The 18,062-nt window shown below is 51.9% G+C and overlaps 3 protein-coding genes across 6 annotated transcripts; all 3 read right to left on the bottom strand.

Annotated features, from left to right (window-relative positions):
• Positions 1 to 851: 851 nt before the first annotated feature.
• On the bottom strand, positions 852 to 11,354 carry VPS33B (VPS33B late endosome and lysosome associated). Of its 3 annotated transcripts, none has more exons than XM_077919125.1 (23): positions 11,216 to 11,354; positions 9,704 to 9,784; positions 9,223 to 9,284; positions 8,962 to 9,011; positions 8,196 to 8,263; positions 7,603 to 7,648; positions 6,953 to 7,047; positions 6,686 to 6,790; positions 6,248 to 6,344; positions 5,681 to 5,758; positions 5,432 to 5,505; positions 5,148 to 5,234; positions 4,971 to 5,061; positions 4,545 to 4,619; positions 3,816 to 3,880; positions 3,645 to 3,699; positions 3,506 to 3,552; positions 3,186 to 3,318; positions 2,942 to 3,015; positions 2,755 to 2,856; positions 2,558 to 2,633; positions 1,896 to 2,012; positions 852 to 1,350 (listed from the first exon to the last, which is right to left on the bottom strand). In XM_077919125.1, exons 2-23 carry the CDS (start codon positions 9,743 to 9,745, stop codon positions 1,271 to 1,273), a joined length of 1,719 nt encoding a protein of 572 aa, XP_077775251.1. In that variant the 5' UTR covers positions 9,746 to 9,784; positions 11,216 to 11,354; the 3' UTR covers positions 852 to 1,270. The 3 variants fall into 3 exon arrangements, 2 of the variants coding, with proteins under 2 accessions (XP_077775251.1, XP_028561906.1); XM_028706073.2 differs by lacking the exon at positions 11,216 to 11,354 and adding an exon at positions 9,879 to 10,037; XR_013390712.1 differs by lacking the exons at positions 2,558 to 2,633; positions 11,216 to 11,354 and adding an exon at positions 9,879 to 10,038.
• On the bottom strand, positions 10,649 to 13,077 carry HDDC3 (HD domain containing 3). Of its 2 annotated transcripts, XR_013390713.1 has the most exons (5): positions 12,701 to 13,077; positions 12,425 to 12,480; positions 11,963 to 12,203; positions 11,216 to 11,412; positions 10,649 to 10,966 (listed from the first exon to the last, which is right to left on the bottom strand). XR_013390713.1 is itself a non-coding variant. In XM_028706075.2 (4 exons), exons 1-4 carry the CDS (start codon positions 12,813 to 12,815, stop codon positions 11,282 to 11,284), a joined length of 543 nt encoding a protein of 180 aa, XP_028561908.1. In that variant the 5' UTR covers positions 12,816 to 13,075; the 3' UTR covers positions 10,649 to 11,281. The 2 variants fall into 2 exon arrangements, 1 of the variants encoding a protein (XP_028561908.1); XM_028706075.2 differs by having other exon boundaries at positions 10,649 to 11,412; positions 12,701 to 13,075.
• Positions 13,078 to 14,567: 1,490 nt separating this feature from the next.
• Positions 14,568 to 17,846, bottom strand: NGRN (neugrin, neurite outgrowth associated). The gene is made up of 3 exons (XM_028705658.2): positions 17,380 to 17,846; positions 17,182 to 17,292; positions 14,568 to 16,997 (listed from the first exon to the last, which is right to left on the bottom strand). Exons 1-3 carry the CDS (start codon positions 17,493 to 17,495, stop codon positions 16,487 to 16,489), a joined length of 738 nt encoding a protein of 245 aa, XP_028561491.2. The 5' UTR covers positions 17,496 to 17,846; the 3' UTR covers positions 14,568 to 16,486.
• Between the last annotated feature and the right edge of the window lie 216 nt (positions 17,847 to 18,062).

Below are 18,062 nucleotides of genomic sequence, written 5' to 3'. Positions count from 1 at the left end.
GGTTACAGCATTAACAATATTAAAAAACATTATAAAACAACTTCCAACCATAAAATTAAGGTGCACCCTAAAAACACGCCTCACATGTCAAAAGCTAGGACAAAGAAGTGCATCTTCAGCATTATCCAAAAGCTGTACAATGAAGGCACTGGATGCACCTCTGTAGGGAGTTCTACAGCTTAGGGACTGTTGCAGAGAAGGCCCTCTTCTGGGCTGCCCCCCCTCCACCTTTGACAGTGGAGGAACTACCAAGAGGGCCCCCACTGCCCCCAAGACGGTCTGTAGGGAAGGAGGTAGAATTTCAAATATTTGGGAACCTCCCTTCTCTGTTGCTTTTTCACTCTTATGCTTTTGTCTTGATCTATTTTATTTGGAGTTTTTATTTTTATGTATCCCCTAGCCCCAACACTTTTACTAAAAAATGGCATATAAAACCTTAGTAATAAATGTAAATAGTTGTGTGGAGTTGTTATTTTGGCAACTGCAGCTCAGTTTTCTTTTGGATCTTGCACAGACCCTGAGGCTGAAAGAGGCTCTTCTTTGTTGAGGGGAGAGGGTCTGCAATGGCTTCCTCTTCTCTCCTGTGTGCTGAGGCGATCTCCCTGGGGGCCAGGGCCCTTCCCTGCTCCCACTTCAAAGCTGGCTTTGTGCGACTCCCCTACAGCTACAGCAGCCTGCCTTCCCTCCCCCCCCCCCCCCCCCCGCTTCTTGGTTGGCTTCACTGATCTGTTGGCAGAAGCTCCAAAGCACCTTAAACCAGGTAGTCAATGACAAAAGCAGTTTCCCTGCCAGCACACTTTCCCCATATTGAGACGGAGGGAGAAAGAAGAAAGAGCAGGTGCTCAGACCAGTTACCAGACACATCTTTATTGCACTGCTCGAACTGGCAGGAGGAGTCACATTTGCAGGTGACCACCTCTCCCTGCATACTCCCAGTGCTATGGCAGGCCAGGAGGAGTGGCAGTGGAAGGCCAAGTGTCTCCAGGGTGGGTGAAGGAAAGGCCCTCTCACTGGACAGGAGGCAGCCCAACGTTCAAAGCAGTGAAGAGTCAAGCTCCTGAAAGAACAGCCCGTTGCCTGCCATGGGCGGGCTGAGCAAGAAGGAAGAGACGTCCAAGCCCAGATTTCTTGCTGGGTAGAGAAACAAGTCTCCAGCTGCCGGCCTACAGGAAGCAGTGGGGAGACTTTCCAGGTAGCATTGCTGCAATATCCAAGGGCTGCTACAGCTGCTTGAAGTATGCCCATTGCCCATGCCTTGCTGCAGAAGCTCTCATGCCCTTGTCTCTATCATTGATTCCAGCAGCCGGGCACTGTTGGTGATGGCTGTCGTCAGGAAGATGAACCTGATCCCTGCAAAAAGGGGAGCCAGAGAGTGAAATTGCAAAAGGCAAACACAGGCTGCCTGGAGTCTGGTGAGAACAAAAGCCTCCACTGGCTTGCTCTAAGAGAGGCAAAAATAGCTAAATTCAAAGCCTTGAAAATATGTTAATTTAGGAAGCTTGCAGGTGTTTGCTTATCTGCATAATTTATTAAGCAATGTATTACAAGGAGCTATACCAGTGTTCCCCAACCTTGGGCCTCCAGCTGTTTTTGGACTACAACTCCCATCATACCTGACTAGCAAGACCAGTGGTCAAGGATGATGGGAATTGTAGTCCAAAAACAGCTGGAGGCCCAAGGTTGGGGAACACTGAGCTATACACAGAGGCCTCTCCAGCTTCTAATCCCTTTTTCAAACTTTGTAAGGGCTAGATCTTTGATTTCCTCTTACATTTAAAATAGTTTTTAAAAAGATGTATTATGCCAAACAAACAGTTGTCTGGGATCATAAACCAGGGCAGGCCCACTGCCAGTTCCCAAGCCACTGCTGCCTCTGGCTCAAGGAGTGCTTTTACCTCTTTCTCTGCCAAGGAAGCGAAGAGCTGAGATCTCAGAGAAGGTGCAGCCACCTAAGAAGATGGCCAGAACGATGCGCTGGGAGTCCCAGGCAGGATTCTCCTCCACAGTGGTATCTGCAAGGAGAACAGAGGAGGATGCAGCTGGTCTCCCTTGGTTTAATTCCAAGGAAATGCTTAAGCTCCAGGCAGGCATGAACACACAACTGAAGCAGGTGTGTTTGTGTGTGTTAGTGTTATATATCAGGGAGGGCTGGGGGGGGGGGGGAACTCTGCCTCAATCCGCAGAGAGCTGCTCTCAGTCAGTGTCCTAGATGGTATGAAGCACCTTCCTCACTTCAAGCTCTGGTGCTTGATAATGTCGTGTTTTACAAAAATGTATTAACCACCTTGGTTAGTTTTTTCAAAAAGTCAAGAAGGCATGCTGCATTTTTAAAAAATAATGAGTATAATGTCTAACCACCACTCCAGAGATACAACAGAGGGAACGTACACAGCTTCCTGTACTGCTCAGGCTATGGCGAATCCCCACGCCACTCCATGCCCAGAGGACGTATGTTATCACACGTGGGGGAAATGATAACAAGAGAATACCCCATGGGGTGAAAGAGCATTGACAAGAGCATGTTGGTGCTGCCCACTCTTTGCTCCCAGTCACTGACCTGCAACAGAAAATTCATTTCCCCCGAGGAGCCGCACCACCTCCTCCAGGCCCAGCCAGCTCTTGCGCTCCAGCACCTGCATGAGGCAGCCAAGATGGCAGCAGTCAGCAGAAGCCACAATAAGGGACATGGGCACTGGGGCCTCTCTTGGGAGGCTGGCCAGGGCCACAAGGGAAGAGGGGGGATCTGGTTTGCACCTGCTCTATCAACTTGCAGCTCAGGGGGATGTAGGCACCGCTGAAGACGTACGCCATGTCCCGGGGCACTTTCAGGTTGTACTCGCCATCCACACGGGGGATCTGGAGAAGGGGGAGAGATTTGTCTTATCAGGATGCCTGCTGCCCCACACCGACCTCACGGCTCCACCCCCCGCATAGCACTCACTAGTCCCAGCTTCTTGCTGATGCCTCGGAAATTGCTCTTCCTGGCTAGTGAGTTGAAGGCATCCGAGAGCTTCCCTGGAAGAGGAGGGCAAAAGGAAGCTGGTCATTGGGGCCAACAATGTTTCAAGGAGCACTGAGCTCTTGTCTGCTCTGCTGAGGAGCTGCTCCTTCCTGGCTCATCCGGATGCCCCTCCACAGGACACACAGAGGCTCCAAAGGGAAACTGCTGCTGCAGGATGCTGTACCTGCCGCTCTGTCTGTCACCAGCTTGCTGACTTTGTTCTCCACGGCTGTCAGGGTCTCCCCTGGCACCTGCTCTGTCAGGAGCCCCAGGTGCTTCAGGTTATGGAAGGTCAGCAGATGCTCTGGTCCATAGCTCTAGAAGGGAAGGGTGGGGGGAGATGAGCATCAGGGCAGAGGAGGACTGCAGGGGATCACAACAAAGGGGAGCATGAGTCCAGCAGGACCAGCACCAGCCAGGAGGAACTGCACATCTACAGAGGCTCAGGAAAGCCAATTTCCCTCTCCTCCTGCCCAAAGGAGGGCTGCTTCCTTCCCGCCTCACCTGGAGGTACTGGGTTTTCAGGGAGCGATAGTCCTTGGGGGCGAACCCTGGAGCAACCAGAAGAAAGGAGATGTGAATGCGCTGCAGCACACCCCTGCATGCTCCCATGGCTCCCCTCCTCCTGCAGCAGAGCACCCACCGTTCTCCGTGATGGACAGCAGGCACAGCATGCGCAGACTCTCAAGGGGGGAGACCTGCAAGGAGGGAGAAAGAAGTTTTAACTTTTTGTACAATTATATGATCTGGTGAACCCAGACACCAACTGAGGTCAGTGCTTGCATTTTCTCCCCACCCCGGGCCTCTCCCTTACCTGTCGGTCAATGTGCTCTTCAATGAAGCTGATACTGTCGCGGAGGTCAAATCCTTCCAGGAGGGCTGCAAAGTCAAGCGGGGCAGGGGGCGGGGAGAGCAGAATCAGCCCATTCTTTCTAACTCTACTAGAGAGTTTCAGTATGCTCCCCCTCCCCTCAAAAAAATCCCTTTGCTTCCCAGCAGCATATCTTGCAACAGCCATGCTCAGAGGCACTTGTAAACCTTCTGGGTTAGAAAGCACAAACTGTTCCATAAGAATCCATCAGTTGAGGCTGAGAACCCTCTTAACTGTACCAGTTTTGAAACAGAAAGGAGCCCTGAGATTGGCAAGCATGGGGGGGTTCCCTCTCCGGTCACCCCATTGTCTCTCTCTCTTGTCTTCCAGTCTAACTCCCCAAATTCAGCACCTGAGTATTATCATCAAGTTATTAGGTCTTCAACTGCAATAGATAAATTCTTGATTGTTTAGTGGTCCAAATCTTGGGTGTAGCAAGCATGGAATTTCAGTTGAGGGGAGAGAAATAGCAACAAGAACATCTAAGGCACTGAGGGCTTTTGGTTTTTTTCCAAAACTCAGGAGGCAGTAAGATATTCTAGAAGCCTGAAAAGATGTAAAACCAGCTTCCTGGCTTCTTCAGCTACTGAGCACCTGGATTTTTACATGCCTGAAAATGAGGCTCTTAGGGCTCAGGAAGCTAGATCGAGTGGGGAAAGGTCAGAATCTCACCATGCTCTGTCTTCAGCAGCTCCTGGAAATCTTGCTTGGTTTTTTTCTTCATGATGGATTCGCATGCTCCAATATCTGCAGGCACAAGGAAGACTCTTGAACTAGGGCAGCACTAATCAAGGGAGGCACTGACCCAGAGGAAAAGACAAATCACAAGCTGTTGCTGACAGGGGATGGAGTTTACAGCACTGCAGGGGTGCACAGCACTCTTCCCACCCTCTCTCCTTGTGCCACTTCAACCCCATTGTTCTCCTGCTCTCCATGGGCAAAAGGCAGCATGTGGCTCATGGGCTACAGGTTCCCCACCCCAGAACGAGGCTACCGGGCCAGGTCTGTAGAAGGAAGTCAATGATGACACTCTGCTGCTCCTAGCTGCTCCTCGCCCATTTGATGTTGTTGCCCCAGGAGGGAGAGGAGGAGACCTACGGAGACTCAACAGGCGATGCTCTTGCTTCAAGCCTTTCAGTTCCTGGGAGACAAAGTTCTTCATCTGCTTGATGTCCATCCCTCGCCGTCGCTGCAAAGGGAGAACACTTCTTGCATCCTGAGGTATCCAGGAATCCTACCCGCCCCCCACTGCCCCTCTCCGCTTATCCCACTCACGTCATACTGCGCCTGCAGGTTCCGGGCCTTCTGGCTCAGGAAACCGAAGACACTGGAGAAGTGCTCGTTGCGGATCTGACTGAAGACCTGCAGGGAGAGGCAAGTAGGGTGGCCAGACAGCACCTAGCTCCCCCCACCCCCATTTAGGCCAACCCTCAGCTCACAGCACTAGTGCTCCCACCACTTGCCCCCACAACAGGGCAGCACCTTCTGCTGCTATCGAGAGGCCTTAAATTCCCTGACCAAGCCTGCCTTCAGGAGGAGAAGGGAAGGCAGACACTCACCTTGTCCTGAGCATTTAGCAGGACTTTGATGCTCCGATCGGAGGAGGTGACATCTGGGCCAAAGTCAACGCTCCCTGCAGAAAGTGAATTCACCAGGGTGCTCGCTTGACAGGACATCTGGCCTGCGAGCAGCCTCTGCTCCCAAGTGTCAGCTGATCAATTACTGTTCTGGGAGGCAGGCAGGCCCTCCTGACCTTTGGAGAGGTAGCAGGTGGGGAAGCAGCCCGCCCCCCCGGAATGGAAACTTACCACACTTGATGCGGAAGGTATCGTCCACCAGGCCTTCGTACACAACCTGGGAACAAAGGGCTGTGACATAATCCACGTCTGAAAAGAGAGCCAGGAGAGGGGTGAGATGGGCAGGTGGCAGAAAAGAGTATCAGAACAGAAGGGGACATCTCCTGGGAGGAGAGGGGGTGTACACCCTAGGCTTCTTCCCCACCCACACCCATAAGAGGGAAGGGCCATCCTAGGCAGAGAAACTGCCTTGCATGCAGAGGGCATCAGGTTCAATGGCATCTCCAGGCAAGAGCTGGGAGAGAGACTCTGCCTGAAATCCTGAATAGCTGCCCCTAGAGCTAGGTGGACCAAAGATCTGAATTCACTGAAGACAGGGTCCCACGTCCAGGAGATCTGTTTTGTTTTACAGCATTTCATGCATCTCAGCTTAGCAAAAATAGCTGTACTTGCTTGAATTACACAGATGAATGCTTAGGCTCTTTCAGAAACTACCAGTCACGACCTTGGGCCAGGACTCCAGGCATGACACCAGGCCCCATCTGCCCGTCTAACAGAACCTACTTCTCATGCCCTTACCTCTGTCCACAAGGAATACGTGACCAATCTCTGGCTTCCGGCCCACACTGTCAACGTCGCTTTCCTCCACCACTTCGCGCCAGAGTTCATGGACCATCTGGGAGAAGATCAGACCTGCCCGTCAGCCCAACCAGTGTAGCTGGGAGGGGCCCCCATCAAGGAGGCAGGAATCCTGCCTCTGACCCCAACAGCCCCGTTTAAGTGACTTGACAGAATCCAGCTGCTTGCTTGTCTTGCACTAACTTTGCTACCCACTATGATATGATTCTAAGGTCTCACCAATGTGGAGGAAAGCTCTTGGAAACATCTGTATTCAGAGCTCTTTCTGCTATATACTCAATACATGCCCACCCCATCCTACCCAGAGACTTTCTGCTCTCTGGACCAGGCCCCTCTCACATTCTTTCAGCTGATCCTCCTGTACCAACAAAGCCCCACCTTAGCACACCGGCCAATTCCGTAGGTCCTGCTGAATGGTCCATAGAGAGAGTTCATCAGTTGCAAGGCCTGGGCCACAGTGCTGATCCAGCGCTGGTCTCCTTCCTACTGGGGCACAAGAGAAGGAAGCTGTGATTGACACAAGAGGGTGGAAATGGAAGTTGTGCCTAAAATTCTTGAGCTGGTACTTGCTGTGTGACACTGAGGCAAACAAGGGGGAGGAGGGCAGTGTGAATAGATAGAGACATTGCAGGAGTCAATACTGACCAGGAAATAGTCACGGAAGAATTCCGGGAGCTCCATGCTGATGATGTCATCGTCCAAAGGGAGTAAGTAGAAGGACCACTCATCCCAGGTCACGTCTGCCAAGGAACCAGGACAACACAAGGGGGATTTTGCCTTTGACCCATGATACAACCTCTCCACTGCCTTAAATTAGCTGCTTGGAGTAACTCAGGTGAATGGTCAGAGGTGTTTTTTTTATTTTATTTTAAACGTAGCAATATTACTTATTCATTCATTCTTCTTATACCCAACCCTTCCTCCTGGTATTGTCCAGCATAGTGAACAATCATCTTAAAACATGATCAAAATACCTTAAAAGATGAAAAACTAACCACAAATTAATACAACACAGATCAATCCCATACACGGAACAATGAACACTGGCATATTCAGACTGCAATCTTATGCCATTTAACTGGAAGTTAGCCTTATGAAACACAGTGCGTCTTACTTTTGAGTAAGCATGAACAGGACAGCGTTGCTCAAAGTTTCTGAGCTTGGGGAAGGGGATGCCGGGGAGCCAATCACCAGCTGAACTGCTGCTTTCCTCAAGTACAGCCCCCTCCCCACCCGCTGACTTTGATCCTGATGTTCTGCCAAGCAAAATCTCTGTTCTCTGTCTCTGAACTCACCCCCATAGATCCCCTCTTCTTCCAGCACCATCTCACATGTGTAGAACTGGAAAAGGTTGGAGAAGACAATCAGCTCCAGGCAGCCTTGGGAACAAGCAGTCTAAGTGTCCCTAGAACCCCATTCTACTGAGAAAAACTGAAGAGACTCCTCCAAGGGCAGAGGAGGGTGTTTTACAGGCACAACCAATTTTAGCCTCTAAACTGTTGCAAAGAGTGAAATTGGCAGTGGCTAAATTGAAACATGTTAAGCTCAACCAAACGTCTGGGGGCTTGGGAGATAAAAGAGACCCCCCCCTAATTCTACACCCATATACCACCCACTGGCCAGACTACACAGGAAGCTGCCTTATAACAAATCAAAACATTGGTTCATCTAGCTCAGTATTGCCCACAAATCAATGCTTCTTAGAGCTGGGCAGCCCAGGCAGCAGCCACAGCCCAGACTGGGAAATACCACCCAGCCAGAGGGACCAGCCAGCCAGCAGCACTTCAGAAGGTCCACACATCACATCATTGCTGAGCTACCCCTGGACTACTTGGAAGGTAAATCCCAAGAAACCCGACCCCACAACTCCCGGCTACAAGAGACTCGCCTTCTGAGGACTGAAGATAATCTTGTACTTGCGGGTCCGGCCAGCTGCCTTATCGGCGTTTACTATGTCTAGGGGGGGAAAAATGAGTCAAGGAGCAGGCAAGGCTGGCCAAGCCCTTTCTAGGCAATCCAGGAAAAGGCTGTCCACATTTTTTTATTTAGAATATTTTTAATTTAATCTCAAGGCAGCTTTGCAACAGATTGTAATAATACAGAACACCCCAGGAACTTGCACAAAGACCCCTTAGTCCCATACTCTTGCAGCTTGGGGTGTGTGGTAGAAATACCTGTTGAGATAGATGCAGGTAGGCAGACTGCCAAGAACCAGGAGAAGAGACAGGCTGAAACCCACTCCCCAATTACCCAGCATCCCCCTGAATTCTGGTAGCAGCCTGAAACATTACCGTAGGCAGGGTAGATAAGACTTCTGCTCTAACCTAGTCATGATACCCTTCTTCCATAATTGCTCAGGGCACTGCTATAATCAGACCACTACGCGGTTCATATTCCTTTCAGAGGTGCTCAGCACAGACTGTCCATACTGGGACCTCCTGCTAAGCCTGGGAGCTAAGAAGCAGCCTTGGTCCATTTAGTTCAGTATTTTCTACACTGACTGGCAGCAGTTCTCCAAGGTTTGAGGCAGGGAGACATTCCCAGCCCTACCTGGAGATTGAACCTGGAACTTTTGGCATGTAAATCAGATCTACCACTGACAACTACCATTATTGCTCCTCCCTCAGGCCAGCACATGCAAACCACCAACTTACCTGCCACGTACTTCATGTTCCTGATCCGTGGCCGCACCAAAAAGCACAATCTTGGGAGAAAGAAACAAAACAGACAACATGAAAGGAGTAGTCTTAGAAACAGCTCTGCTCTGTCTGCCTGTGGGTGACCTTGTCCCACGGCTCAGGGATGGAGAAACACCGCCTTTCCCTGGCAAGCAGAAAAGAGGCAGGCAGGCAACCCCATGCAGCAGGCTCAGTAAGCCCTGGCCAGACAGGGCAGGCCTCCTGCCTCACACTTACTGATCACTGGTACTGTGGGCTGGTTTATTCTCCACTTTGTAAAGTTTGTCCACTTCATGTTGCTGCAAAGAGAGATGGAAGCAGAGAATGATCAGCTCCACATCCTGCACAGCACCCCTGCTTCTTGAGGGTGGTGGTGGTGGGGGGGTGTGACTCCCTTTTCCTCTTTCCCCATTTCCTGAGATTTATGCAGCAACGAAATTGGACAGAAGTTGCCAGTAGGCACAGCTCAAGTGGGATCCTCCACGTTCAATTCCTCACCCCAGCATCCTCATGTCAGTCTCCCCGCCCCTTGCCCTTTTCTCCTAGGTGAGCTTTTGTGCTTTCAGCAGCTGCCTTAAAGCCCGGGCAGTCGCAACATGGGAAGCCTTCCCACCGCTGTCTGTACTACACGGGGGCGGGGGCGAGAAGCTGCTCCTGCCGAATTACTGCCTGCCTGAAAGAGCAGGAAGAGGAAGCAAGCGGGGAGCTCCTCGCGCACCTTGAGGATGGAGACGTTGGCGATGCGGTCGAGGGGGCTCATCAGGTCGGCCTCGATGAACAGATCTTTCTTGCCGGGGAGCTGCAGCGAGACGGAGAAAGAGGCGAAGCGTCATTGCCACGCAAGGGCCATGGGGAGCAGCTTTCGCTTTCGCCCCAGTACCCGCCCATCCCACCTGCTCCAGCAAGTAGACCAGCTGGTCCCGCGCCAGGCGCTTCAGAAGACTGAAGTCCGGCAGCTCCGGGGCGTCGCGGTGGCCGGGGGATGCCATGGCTGGTAGGGTAGGACGTCGCCCTTCCTTCCCGGAACCCTCCACAGCGAACGCTGTTGTTGCCGGGACAGCCCGGAAATGGACCTGCTGCCATGACAACGCGGCCCAGCCGGCTTCCGTTCGCGCCCTCGTCCGCTCTTATTATTGTTCCGACTCCCCCATTTTTCCTCGTTGAGGTGGTGGGGAAACTTCTCATTGGCTGCCCGGTGATGCTGGGAGGGCAGAGCCAACCGCGGCCGCATTTGTTTCCCTGCTAAGAGGGAACGCTACTTGTCTTCCTCGCAGCAGGCTGCTTCGGTGCATACTGCCCCATCCCTGGGGGAGGGGGGCTGCCCCCCCAACCCAGCCAGCTCCCTTCCTAGGCGAGCGTTCACCTCTCGGAGATCTCTCCCCTCCTTAGTCCCAAAGCAAACTGTGACCACCCTTGGGGCAGTTTCCTTTTCTAACGTTGTCAGGCCAGCCACTTCATTGGTGCATTAATGCCTGGTCAGTTCCATGAGCCCAAGGAGAAAAGCATTATCATCTGGAGAAACTTTGTTTTGGTGATTTATACCAGGGGCAGCACTCCCACTCACCCCATCCTTGAAGCTGGAAACCCTCCCACTACCCCTCACCGATAGCCAGGGAATAAACCCACCTCCTTGCAGGTTTTATAGACTGATGCCAATGCGGAGTCACAACTTGCTCAAGGCTTTTATTGAGAACCACTCTCAACATACATGCTTTTGCTATCCAGCCAAGCAAGGTGGGTGGGTGAGAGAAGTAAGATCCTGGGAACGGAGACACTCCATTATGCTCCAGGAACCATAGTGCAATGTGATCTTCTCTAGATGCCCATAATGAGCTGAGAGAAGGATGCTGTGCTTGAACTGCAGGGGTGAGAGAGTTCTTTGTAGTCCTGCCCTCCAAAGGTGCTGCAATAGCCAGGCCATGTGGGGAAAGGAGTAGGCCAAGTGGTACCCTTAGGTTGCCGCCTTCTTTATTTGCAGAGACTGGGGGTGGGGTGGGGGGCAGAGAAAGAAGTGAGCTACTTTCATCCTCTCCCCTTGTATGCCATAATGTCTACACTTGTTCCAGAGGATGGATAAGGCATCTGGCGAGATTGCCTTGTTTCCAGCATACTTTCAGAGTATTCCAAATATATGTAGAAGGCATCACTTTACACTGAGAGTACCTAGTGAGGCAGGATAAGAGTAAGTGGGACTGCAGACAAACTGGCGAAATTCTTCTCCATTTTTTACCTAGTAGCTCAGCAAGCTTTGTGGCCTCCTTTCTCTTCCAGTGGATTTGGCTGCAGCTTAGCCATGTCACTCAGGTAGCCCTCTGGCTTTAAACAGCAGCCACAATTTTTCCTCCAACACCGGGTTTGTCCCGCGCAAGCCCGTCACTACCTTCGAAGCCCAGTGGAAGTACTCCTGGACTCGGTTCTCGGACCAGCCTGGCCAAAGAGAGACAAACCCACAAGTCAGAAATTCACACTTGCATCCATACACAAGCCTGACTACTGCTTTGCCACACATTGTGACAGCTGGACTTGCTTTGCTACTTTAAGGAGGGGATCAGAGCCGCTCAATAAGTGGGGTGGAGACTGTGTGATCTCCCTGACCTGTTCCACAACAGCATTGATGTCTACTAGCTAAATCTGTTCTCATAGGTATTTGACTCTTCAGTTGACAGCAGTGTTCACCAGAGACTAATTTGGGAAAAGCTACATGACTTTGATATTTGAACTCATTTTTGTGTGTGGCCAGAACTGTGTACAGCATAGGAAGGTTTTGTATTATGTTTTGTCCAAGCTGAATATTTTAAAATGCTGTACTAGATCCTGCCCCCACCAGATTATAGATACAGAGCAGAAGTCTTAATAAATTAGTTATTGAGCTCCTGTTCTGTAACACAGAAAAGGACAGCAAGGATCCTGCCATCCCATGCCAGCTACTCCCCCTCCTTTCAGAAGGGCTACCCAAGGTGGCTGGCCAGAGACGGACCTCGGGGTGTGCAGCGGTTGAGATCTCGCAGGTTGTACAGCTTGTCTGCCAGTTTCACCAGCTTGGCCTCTCGGCTGCTCTGAGCTGCTTGTTCAATCTGCAGCCGCTTGCGCTCCTTCTTGACCAAAGTCTTGTCATCCGTCACTTCCTCCACAATTCGCCTCACTTCCTCCCCGAAGTGCTCCTCGATCTCTGAGAAGGTGGTGTCTGTGTCTTCAACAGTGTCATGGAGGAGAGCAGCCTGGAAATAGGAGGTTCTTGATGCTCAGTTTCTAAAGGACTTTGATCCCCAACACCCTGCCCTCTTCTTTGAAGTACTTCTCTGCAGGAATGCAAAGCTATTCACACATGCTTAATGGCACACTTATTGTGAGTTTTCCAGGCTAAGCCTTGCCAAGCTGTGCTTGGAAGCTTTAAACTAGGACAGAGAAAATATCAGCGGGGGAGAGGGGGTGCCCTTACCTGTAGTATTGCAATTTCCGTTATTCCAGCTTCCTGTGCCAGTATCTGGGCTACACCTGTGGGGGGTGTTAGACAGAGGGGCAGTACTTAGCTTCTAAAAGGAATAATAGAATTGTAGAAATGGAAGGGATCCCGAGGGCCATCTAGTCCAACCCCCTGCAATGTAGGAATCTCAACTAATGCATCCACAACAGAAGACGAGCTGGAAGTGAAGCCCCCTTCCCCACTGAATTGCGGAATAAAGCGCACACTGCACATGCTCAGGAAACTGCTCACCGATGGGGTGGTTGATGTACGGCGTGCCTTCCGGGTCTTTGCGGCGCTGCGCCGCGTGCTTCCGGGCCGCGAAATCCGCGGCGTCCAGCAGGCGCACCGCGTCCGGGACACTCATGGCCACCGCCGGGCAAACGGTTGCTGACCCCGGGTGCAAAGCGCAGGCGGCCTAATGCCCAAGAGCACGCGGGGCGGGCAGGCGCTCCGGTAGCCCTTTTGCAAAGGCGATGGAGGGAGGGCGGTGGGCTGGTTTGGCTGGGAAGGGAAAGGGCTGCCAACGGGATGGAAAGGCCCCTTCCGGGTTCTTTTACCGCCGTCGCCTCCGCAGGGGTGGAAATGAGACGCAGAGGAAACTGTGGCATCAGCTGGACAATTGATTTCCCCCACCGCCTTCAACCAAATGGTAGCAGCCAGGAAAGGACTATTAAATCCAATACGTACTTCGACCTAGGCAGGGAAATCCAAGCTTAGTTGTTTGAAAAGGGGCGTGCAGATTGAAGGGGGTTTGTGCAAACTTGACTGCAGCAGCACGCGGCCGTTTTCGCAATTAAGATCATCCCCAACTGCTCCCCTATCTTTAAGCAGCTGTTTCTCTATGCACCTGGGAAATGAGCTGAGGAGGGTAGCATTGAGGATAAACCGTGTTGCTATCAAGTACACAACCTACATTAAACCAGAATTTCCATTAAAATACACAATCACCATCATGTATACTTGGAGCCTCAGAGTTGTTAAATGTGGCTTTAAAATGCTGTGGTGGACCATAACCGCTGCTCCACATTCCCTTTCAGCTGAGGGTGTTTTGAATGCCCTGCAAAAGGCCTGGACCCCAAAGGCCAGTCTTCCCCAAAGGCCAGTCTTCCCTAAACCTGTGTCTTGGCTACCTACAGTAATAGGTCTTTTATTGACTCAGCCTGCAGCCACACTGTTCTTTTGTTCTCTACAAAGTGTAAAACGAACAAAGGCATCACAGAAACAGGGCAATGTATGCAACTCTAGCCCTGGTAGTATGTTTGGGTCATGCTATTCAACAGATGGACATAAGGCTGACTGATACTGACAAGACTAGTTGAAACAAAATTTTAAAAATCCATGCACATGAAAGCTCATACCAATAGCTAACTTGGTCTCTAAGGTGCTACTGGAAGGAATTTTTTTATTTTGTTTCGACTACGGCAGACCAACACAGCTACCTACCTGTGACAAGACTAGGTTCATCTAGCAGGTAGCATCTCCAACAGGCAGCCACGTTTCCAGATCTCTGGCAAAATGTATTTCCCCTTTAGAGATACAGGAGACTGCATGCAAAGCAACCATTGCTGTTCTGCTATCGAGTGGTGGCCCTTCCCATCTTGAAAGCAATGAGGGTACCTGGAGGTTCTGCAGCACAAGTTCACTGAAATGAATAAAAGGGCACAGCCCTTTCACAGATTGACTGCAATAAAGCCTCAGAGGTAAAGGTAAAGGGACCCCTGACCGTTAAGTCCAGTCGCAGACGACTCTGGGGTTGCAGCGCTCATCTCGCTTTACTGGCCGAGGAGCTGGCGTTTGTCTGCAGACAGCTTCTGGGTCATGTGGCCAGCACGCCAAGCCGCTTCTGGTGAACCAGAGCAGAAACACCATTTACCTTCCCGCTGGAAAGGTACCTATTTATCTACTTGCACTTTGACGTGCTTTCAAACTGCTAGGTTGGCAGGAGCAGGGACCGAGCAACAGGAGCTTACCCCTAGACTCTGGTTTAGACCACAGCGCCACCCGCGTTCCTTACAATAAAGCCTCAATCCCCACCCAATTAAAGGGGGGGGGACCCTTCTTGCTGCTTTATGTAAGAATGCAGTTAAGTGCACATTTGTAGAATAAAACAGAAGAATTAACTTGAAATATTTAAGTATTTTATTACTTAAATAAGGATTTGAGGGTAGAAAAAGCTGTAAGAAACACTAGAAAAAAACTTTTGAGCTGAGACTGTCTCACATCTTTATTGCTTATAATTCACTCATGAACTTGGAAAGTGTAAATTTATTTTCCTGCTTCCACTTCCATGCCACAGGAGTAGTGAAGACTTTTTATGTAGCATATTGGTATCCCATTTTTTCCAGTCCCATGAAGTCTTCCTAAGAGCAATGCCAATTCCACAAAGGTGAGCCTTGCCCAGTATAGCTTACTTTCTTTTCCTGGGTTTTTCAGCCTCACTCATCTTCTCTGCTGAGGGCAGAGGGAAGCAAAGACAATCATGTGCTTCCCATTCACCAAAGAAACATGCAGTGGAGCACCCCCCCCTCCTATTGATTAGAATGGGAACTCTGAAACCTCAGCTTTAGAAGCCTATAAGAGTATTCCACCAAGCCAGCAAACGGGAGACCCCTCTGCCTGTAGCACAATCTTTTACATTATGTTAAAAACCCATCAAGAAAAGAAAAACTTGAGGTTTTTAAGGGTAGAGCACACTCACATCTTCTTCACTCCTCTTACCCTACAGATCTTGCACTTTTATTGATCATCCCAAATCATTGCTAAGAGGATCACAAAGTCATTTCCCTCTGACAGCAGGCACTTCATGCTCCTCACATAGGAATTCCCTCATGCTCAGGATGAATTGGTTTGGGCTTGTTTGACATGACAGACGTGGGTAGGAGCACAGAATATGGATCCCTCCTATTAGGCTGAGAAGAATTTTATCCATAAAAATCCTTTTAATTGCTTGTGCTGTGTCCTGCCACCAATCCTGCCCAGGTAACTATTTTCATGATCTGAAGGGCCAAACTGTCACCAAGGAGCAGGGCAGGAGCGTTCTGGCACCCAAATGAGGCCTCAATGCAAGAGCACAGCTTTCACCCAGCTCCAAGTAATTGGAGGGAGAGGGCAGGCAAGGCACTTCCAAGCCCTGGGCCTATGGGCTACCCTTTCACGCACCAGCCACGAGACAGACATTCAAGCAGGGCCTCGCTAGCCCAGCCTGGTACCCTCCAGATATTTTGGACTAGCTCCTATCAGCTGTGCTGGCTGGGGCCAATGGGAATTATAGTCCTGAACACCAGGAGGGCAGCAGGCTAGGAGGGGCTGAGTGCCCAGGTTAGCTGGGCAGTTTGCTAAGAATTACTTCTCTGGCGCCTGCAAAAAAACCAAGCAACAACCTACCAACTTCTACACTAAAAGAGTAAGTGAGCTTCCCCAACCTGCTTTTCATAGTATGTGGCTGGGGCTTCCTCTCAAGAAGGGGTAGCAGGCATCTGAGGAACTTTAAGAATCCCAAGCTATTAATCCCTTCCAAAATGCTTTCAGAAAGGCATGGAGGCTTATCATCATGTACTTGCTTTCATAGGCCTGGGAGACCTTGCTGCTGTTGCTGCAGTCACTACTGCTGAGTCCCTGCAGGGCCACATGGCTCTTTCTGAGTCTCTTATCTGCATGTGTCCAAGGGAAATTCTAACCACCTGCATCACAGCACTTTGTAAAGGCGAAACTCAGCAGGACCCTTTATATAAGCCTGGTGTCCACCTCTCAATGCTTGATGATTCTGCTCTGAGCAGACAGAAAAAGCCTAGGCAAGGATGGTCCCTTGTACTGCAGGCAGCAGAGTTCTCCTAGCTGCCTGGGAGCAGAATCTGAGCAGGAAGTCCCAGCTTTTGACTCTAGTGAGGAGGGGCGCCACAACACTTTCCACCACAACAGGACCCCACCCCCTTTTTAGGAGCTGGATGTGGCCATTTTAGCTACAGGGACAATCCAGACAAGGTATTGCCCTTGACATGCAAAAAGAGGCCAGTGCCTTCCAGCACTGCCAGATGCTCAGGCCTGCTGGGTTTGGGGAAGCCTGTAGAGGAAGTTCCCATCGCTGTCGAAGAACTCTCGGCCCTTCTGCACGACTTTCAGCTGGGACTCCCAGGTGCCCTCAGCCACCATCGCTTCCAGCTCCGCCGGGCTCGGCCCCCGCCAAGCCCGACCTTCCTCCTCCTCGTCTTCTTCCTCCTCCTGCTGCTGCTTTTGTTGCTGCTTCTCCGGCGCAGAGGGGCCCGCACGTGCCGCCCTGGGGGCGACTGGCCGGGAGAGCGCCGCCGCAGCGCCAGGGGCGGGAAGTAGATGACCGGCGGCCTCGGTGGCAACGACGATCCTGGGGCGGGCGCTGCTTTCGGGGGTCGAGGCCACAGCGGCGGCGGCCTTGGCGTCTTGCTTAGCTCTCCGCTCCGGTGAAGGGGAGAAGCGGCTCCGGAGGACTCGAAGGACGACCCCGGGTTCCACCTGGAAGCTCCGTGCCAGGCGGGAGACGGGCCACTCCTCCGGCAGCTCCTGGCTCAGGTACCTGGCGCAAAAAGGAGAAAGAGAAGTTGCAGGGGCGCGTTGGAGAAGCGTCGCCCGCGCCCCGCTTGGGGCGGAGAGAGAGAGAGACGCGGCTCGTCGCGAGCTGCCGTCGGGGCTCCCCTTCCTCCTCCTCCTCCGCCGCCGCCACCTTCCCTGCGGTCGACCTCCCTGGCCTCCGCTCTTACCGGATCTGCTCCATGGCCTGGCGGGTCAAGGTGCGCTCAGGGGGCCCGCGCGGTTCCATCAGCCTCTGCATTTTTCGCAGGCGGATCGCCTTCTCCTGGCGCTTCAGCAACCTGTCGGCGGGGAGAGAGAGAGATGAGCGTCTCGGGCAGGCGAGCTCCTGGGCCAGGGACGGAAGCTGTCGAGGGATCGGGCCCTACCTCTCCACCTCCTGCTCCACCTCCGGCTGCTCCTCGGGCAGTTTGCCTTCTGCCTCTCTCGCCGCCAGCCGAGCAGCAACCCGCCTCAGACCCACCAAGCGTCCAGACCCGGCCATTGTAGCTCAGAGGAAAAAGACTGGCGAGGCCGCGCCGCCTAGGAGCACGTGGGGGCGGGGCGGGCTCTTCCGGAAGGCGGGCGCAATCAGGAACGGGCGCCACGGAGGCCGAGCTTAGCCCATCTGAGTTTCAGTAGGGAAAGCGCGCCTCGGAGGTAATGGTCTGATGCAGAATTCCTGCAGTGCAGTGTTGTCTACACAGACTGGCAGCGGCTCTTCAGGAGAGTCTTTCACTGAATATACCTAGGACTTGCTGCATGCAAACTGGATATTCTACCCCTAAAATAAGGTCCATCCCGTTTCCCCCCTGTAAACCTTGTGGGCCTGGAGGCTTATGCTTTCCATCCCCCCCAGGAGGCTAGCCCTGGGTGGGGTAGGGTCTGCCACAGTTTGCCTAGAAGTAAATAGTAGAGCCCCCATCCATGGGCACAGCCAGGATTTATGGGGGGGGGGGGAGAGAACCGAGCTATCTGCCATACGATTGGTCAGTTACCGTAAGTATTTTTATTTATTCACTTGATTTAGGGGGCAGCTGCTTCCCTGCCTACACCCATGGCCCCCTTTGCA

The sequence above is a fragment of the Podarcis muralis genome, chromosome 14, assembly GCF_964188315.1.
Source record: "Podarcis muralis chromosome 14, rPodMur119.hap1.1, whole genome shotgun sequence".
NCBI classification, from domain to species: Eukaryota; Metazoa; Chordata; class Lepidosauria; order Squamata; family Lacertidae; genus Podarcis; species Podarcis muralis.
The sequence above is the reverse complement of the archived record's forward strand: the minus strand, read 5'-3'. Positions and strand labels throughout refer to the sequence as shown.

Bases quoted from the DNA above. Each gene is read 5' to 3' on its own strand.
- VPS33B (XM_028706073.2), bottom strand. From the start codon at position 9,974: ATGGCATCCCCCGGCCACCGCGACGCCCCGGAGCTGCCGGACTTCAGT. The intron at 9,785-9,878 runs GTGGGATGGGCG...GTCTCGCTGCAG, and splicing joins TGGTCTACTTGCTGGAGCAG to CTCCCCGGCAAGAAAGATCT. The intron at 2,857-2,941 runs GTGAGTGCTATG...CCCCTTCTCCAG, and splicing joins TCAGCAAGAAGCTGGGACTA to ATCCCCCGTGTGGATGGCGA.
- HDDC3 (XM_028706075.2), bottom strand. From the start codon at position 12,815: ATGAGTGTCCCGGACGCGGTGCGCCTGCTGGACGCCGCGGATTTCGCG. The intron at 12,481-12,700 runs GTGAGCAGTTTC...CACCCCCCACAG, and splicing joins GTACATCAACCACCCCATCG to GTGTAGCCCAGATACTGGCA. The intron at 12,204-12,424 runs GTAAGGGCACCC...TCCTATTTCCAG, and splicing joins CGGAAATTGCAATACTACAG to GCTGCTCTCCTCCATGACAC.
- NGRN (XM_028705658.2), bottom strand. From the start codon at position 17,495: ATGGCCGGGTCTGGACGCTTGGTGGGTCTGAGGCGGGTTGCTGCTCGG. The intron at 17,293-17,379 runs GTAGGGCCCGAT...CCCCGCCGACAG, and splicing joins GTGGAGCAGGAGGTGGAGAG to GTTGCTGAAGCGCCAGGAGA. The intron at 16,998-17,181 runs GTAAGAGCGGAG...TTTTTGCGCCAG, and splicing joins CAGGCCATGGAGCAGATCCG to GTACCTGAGCCAGGAGCTGC.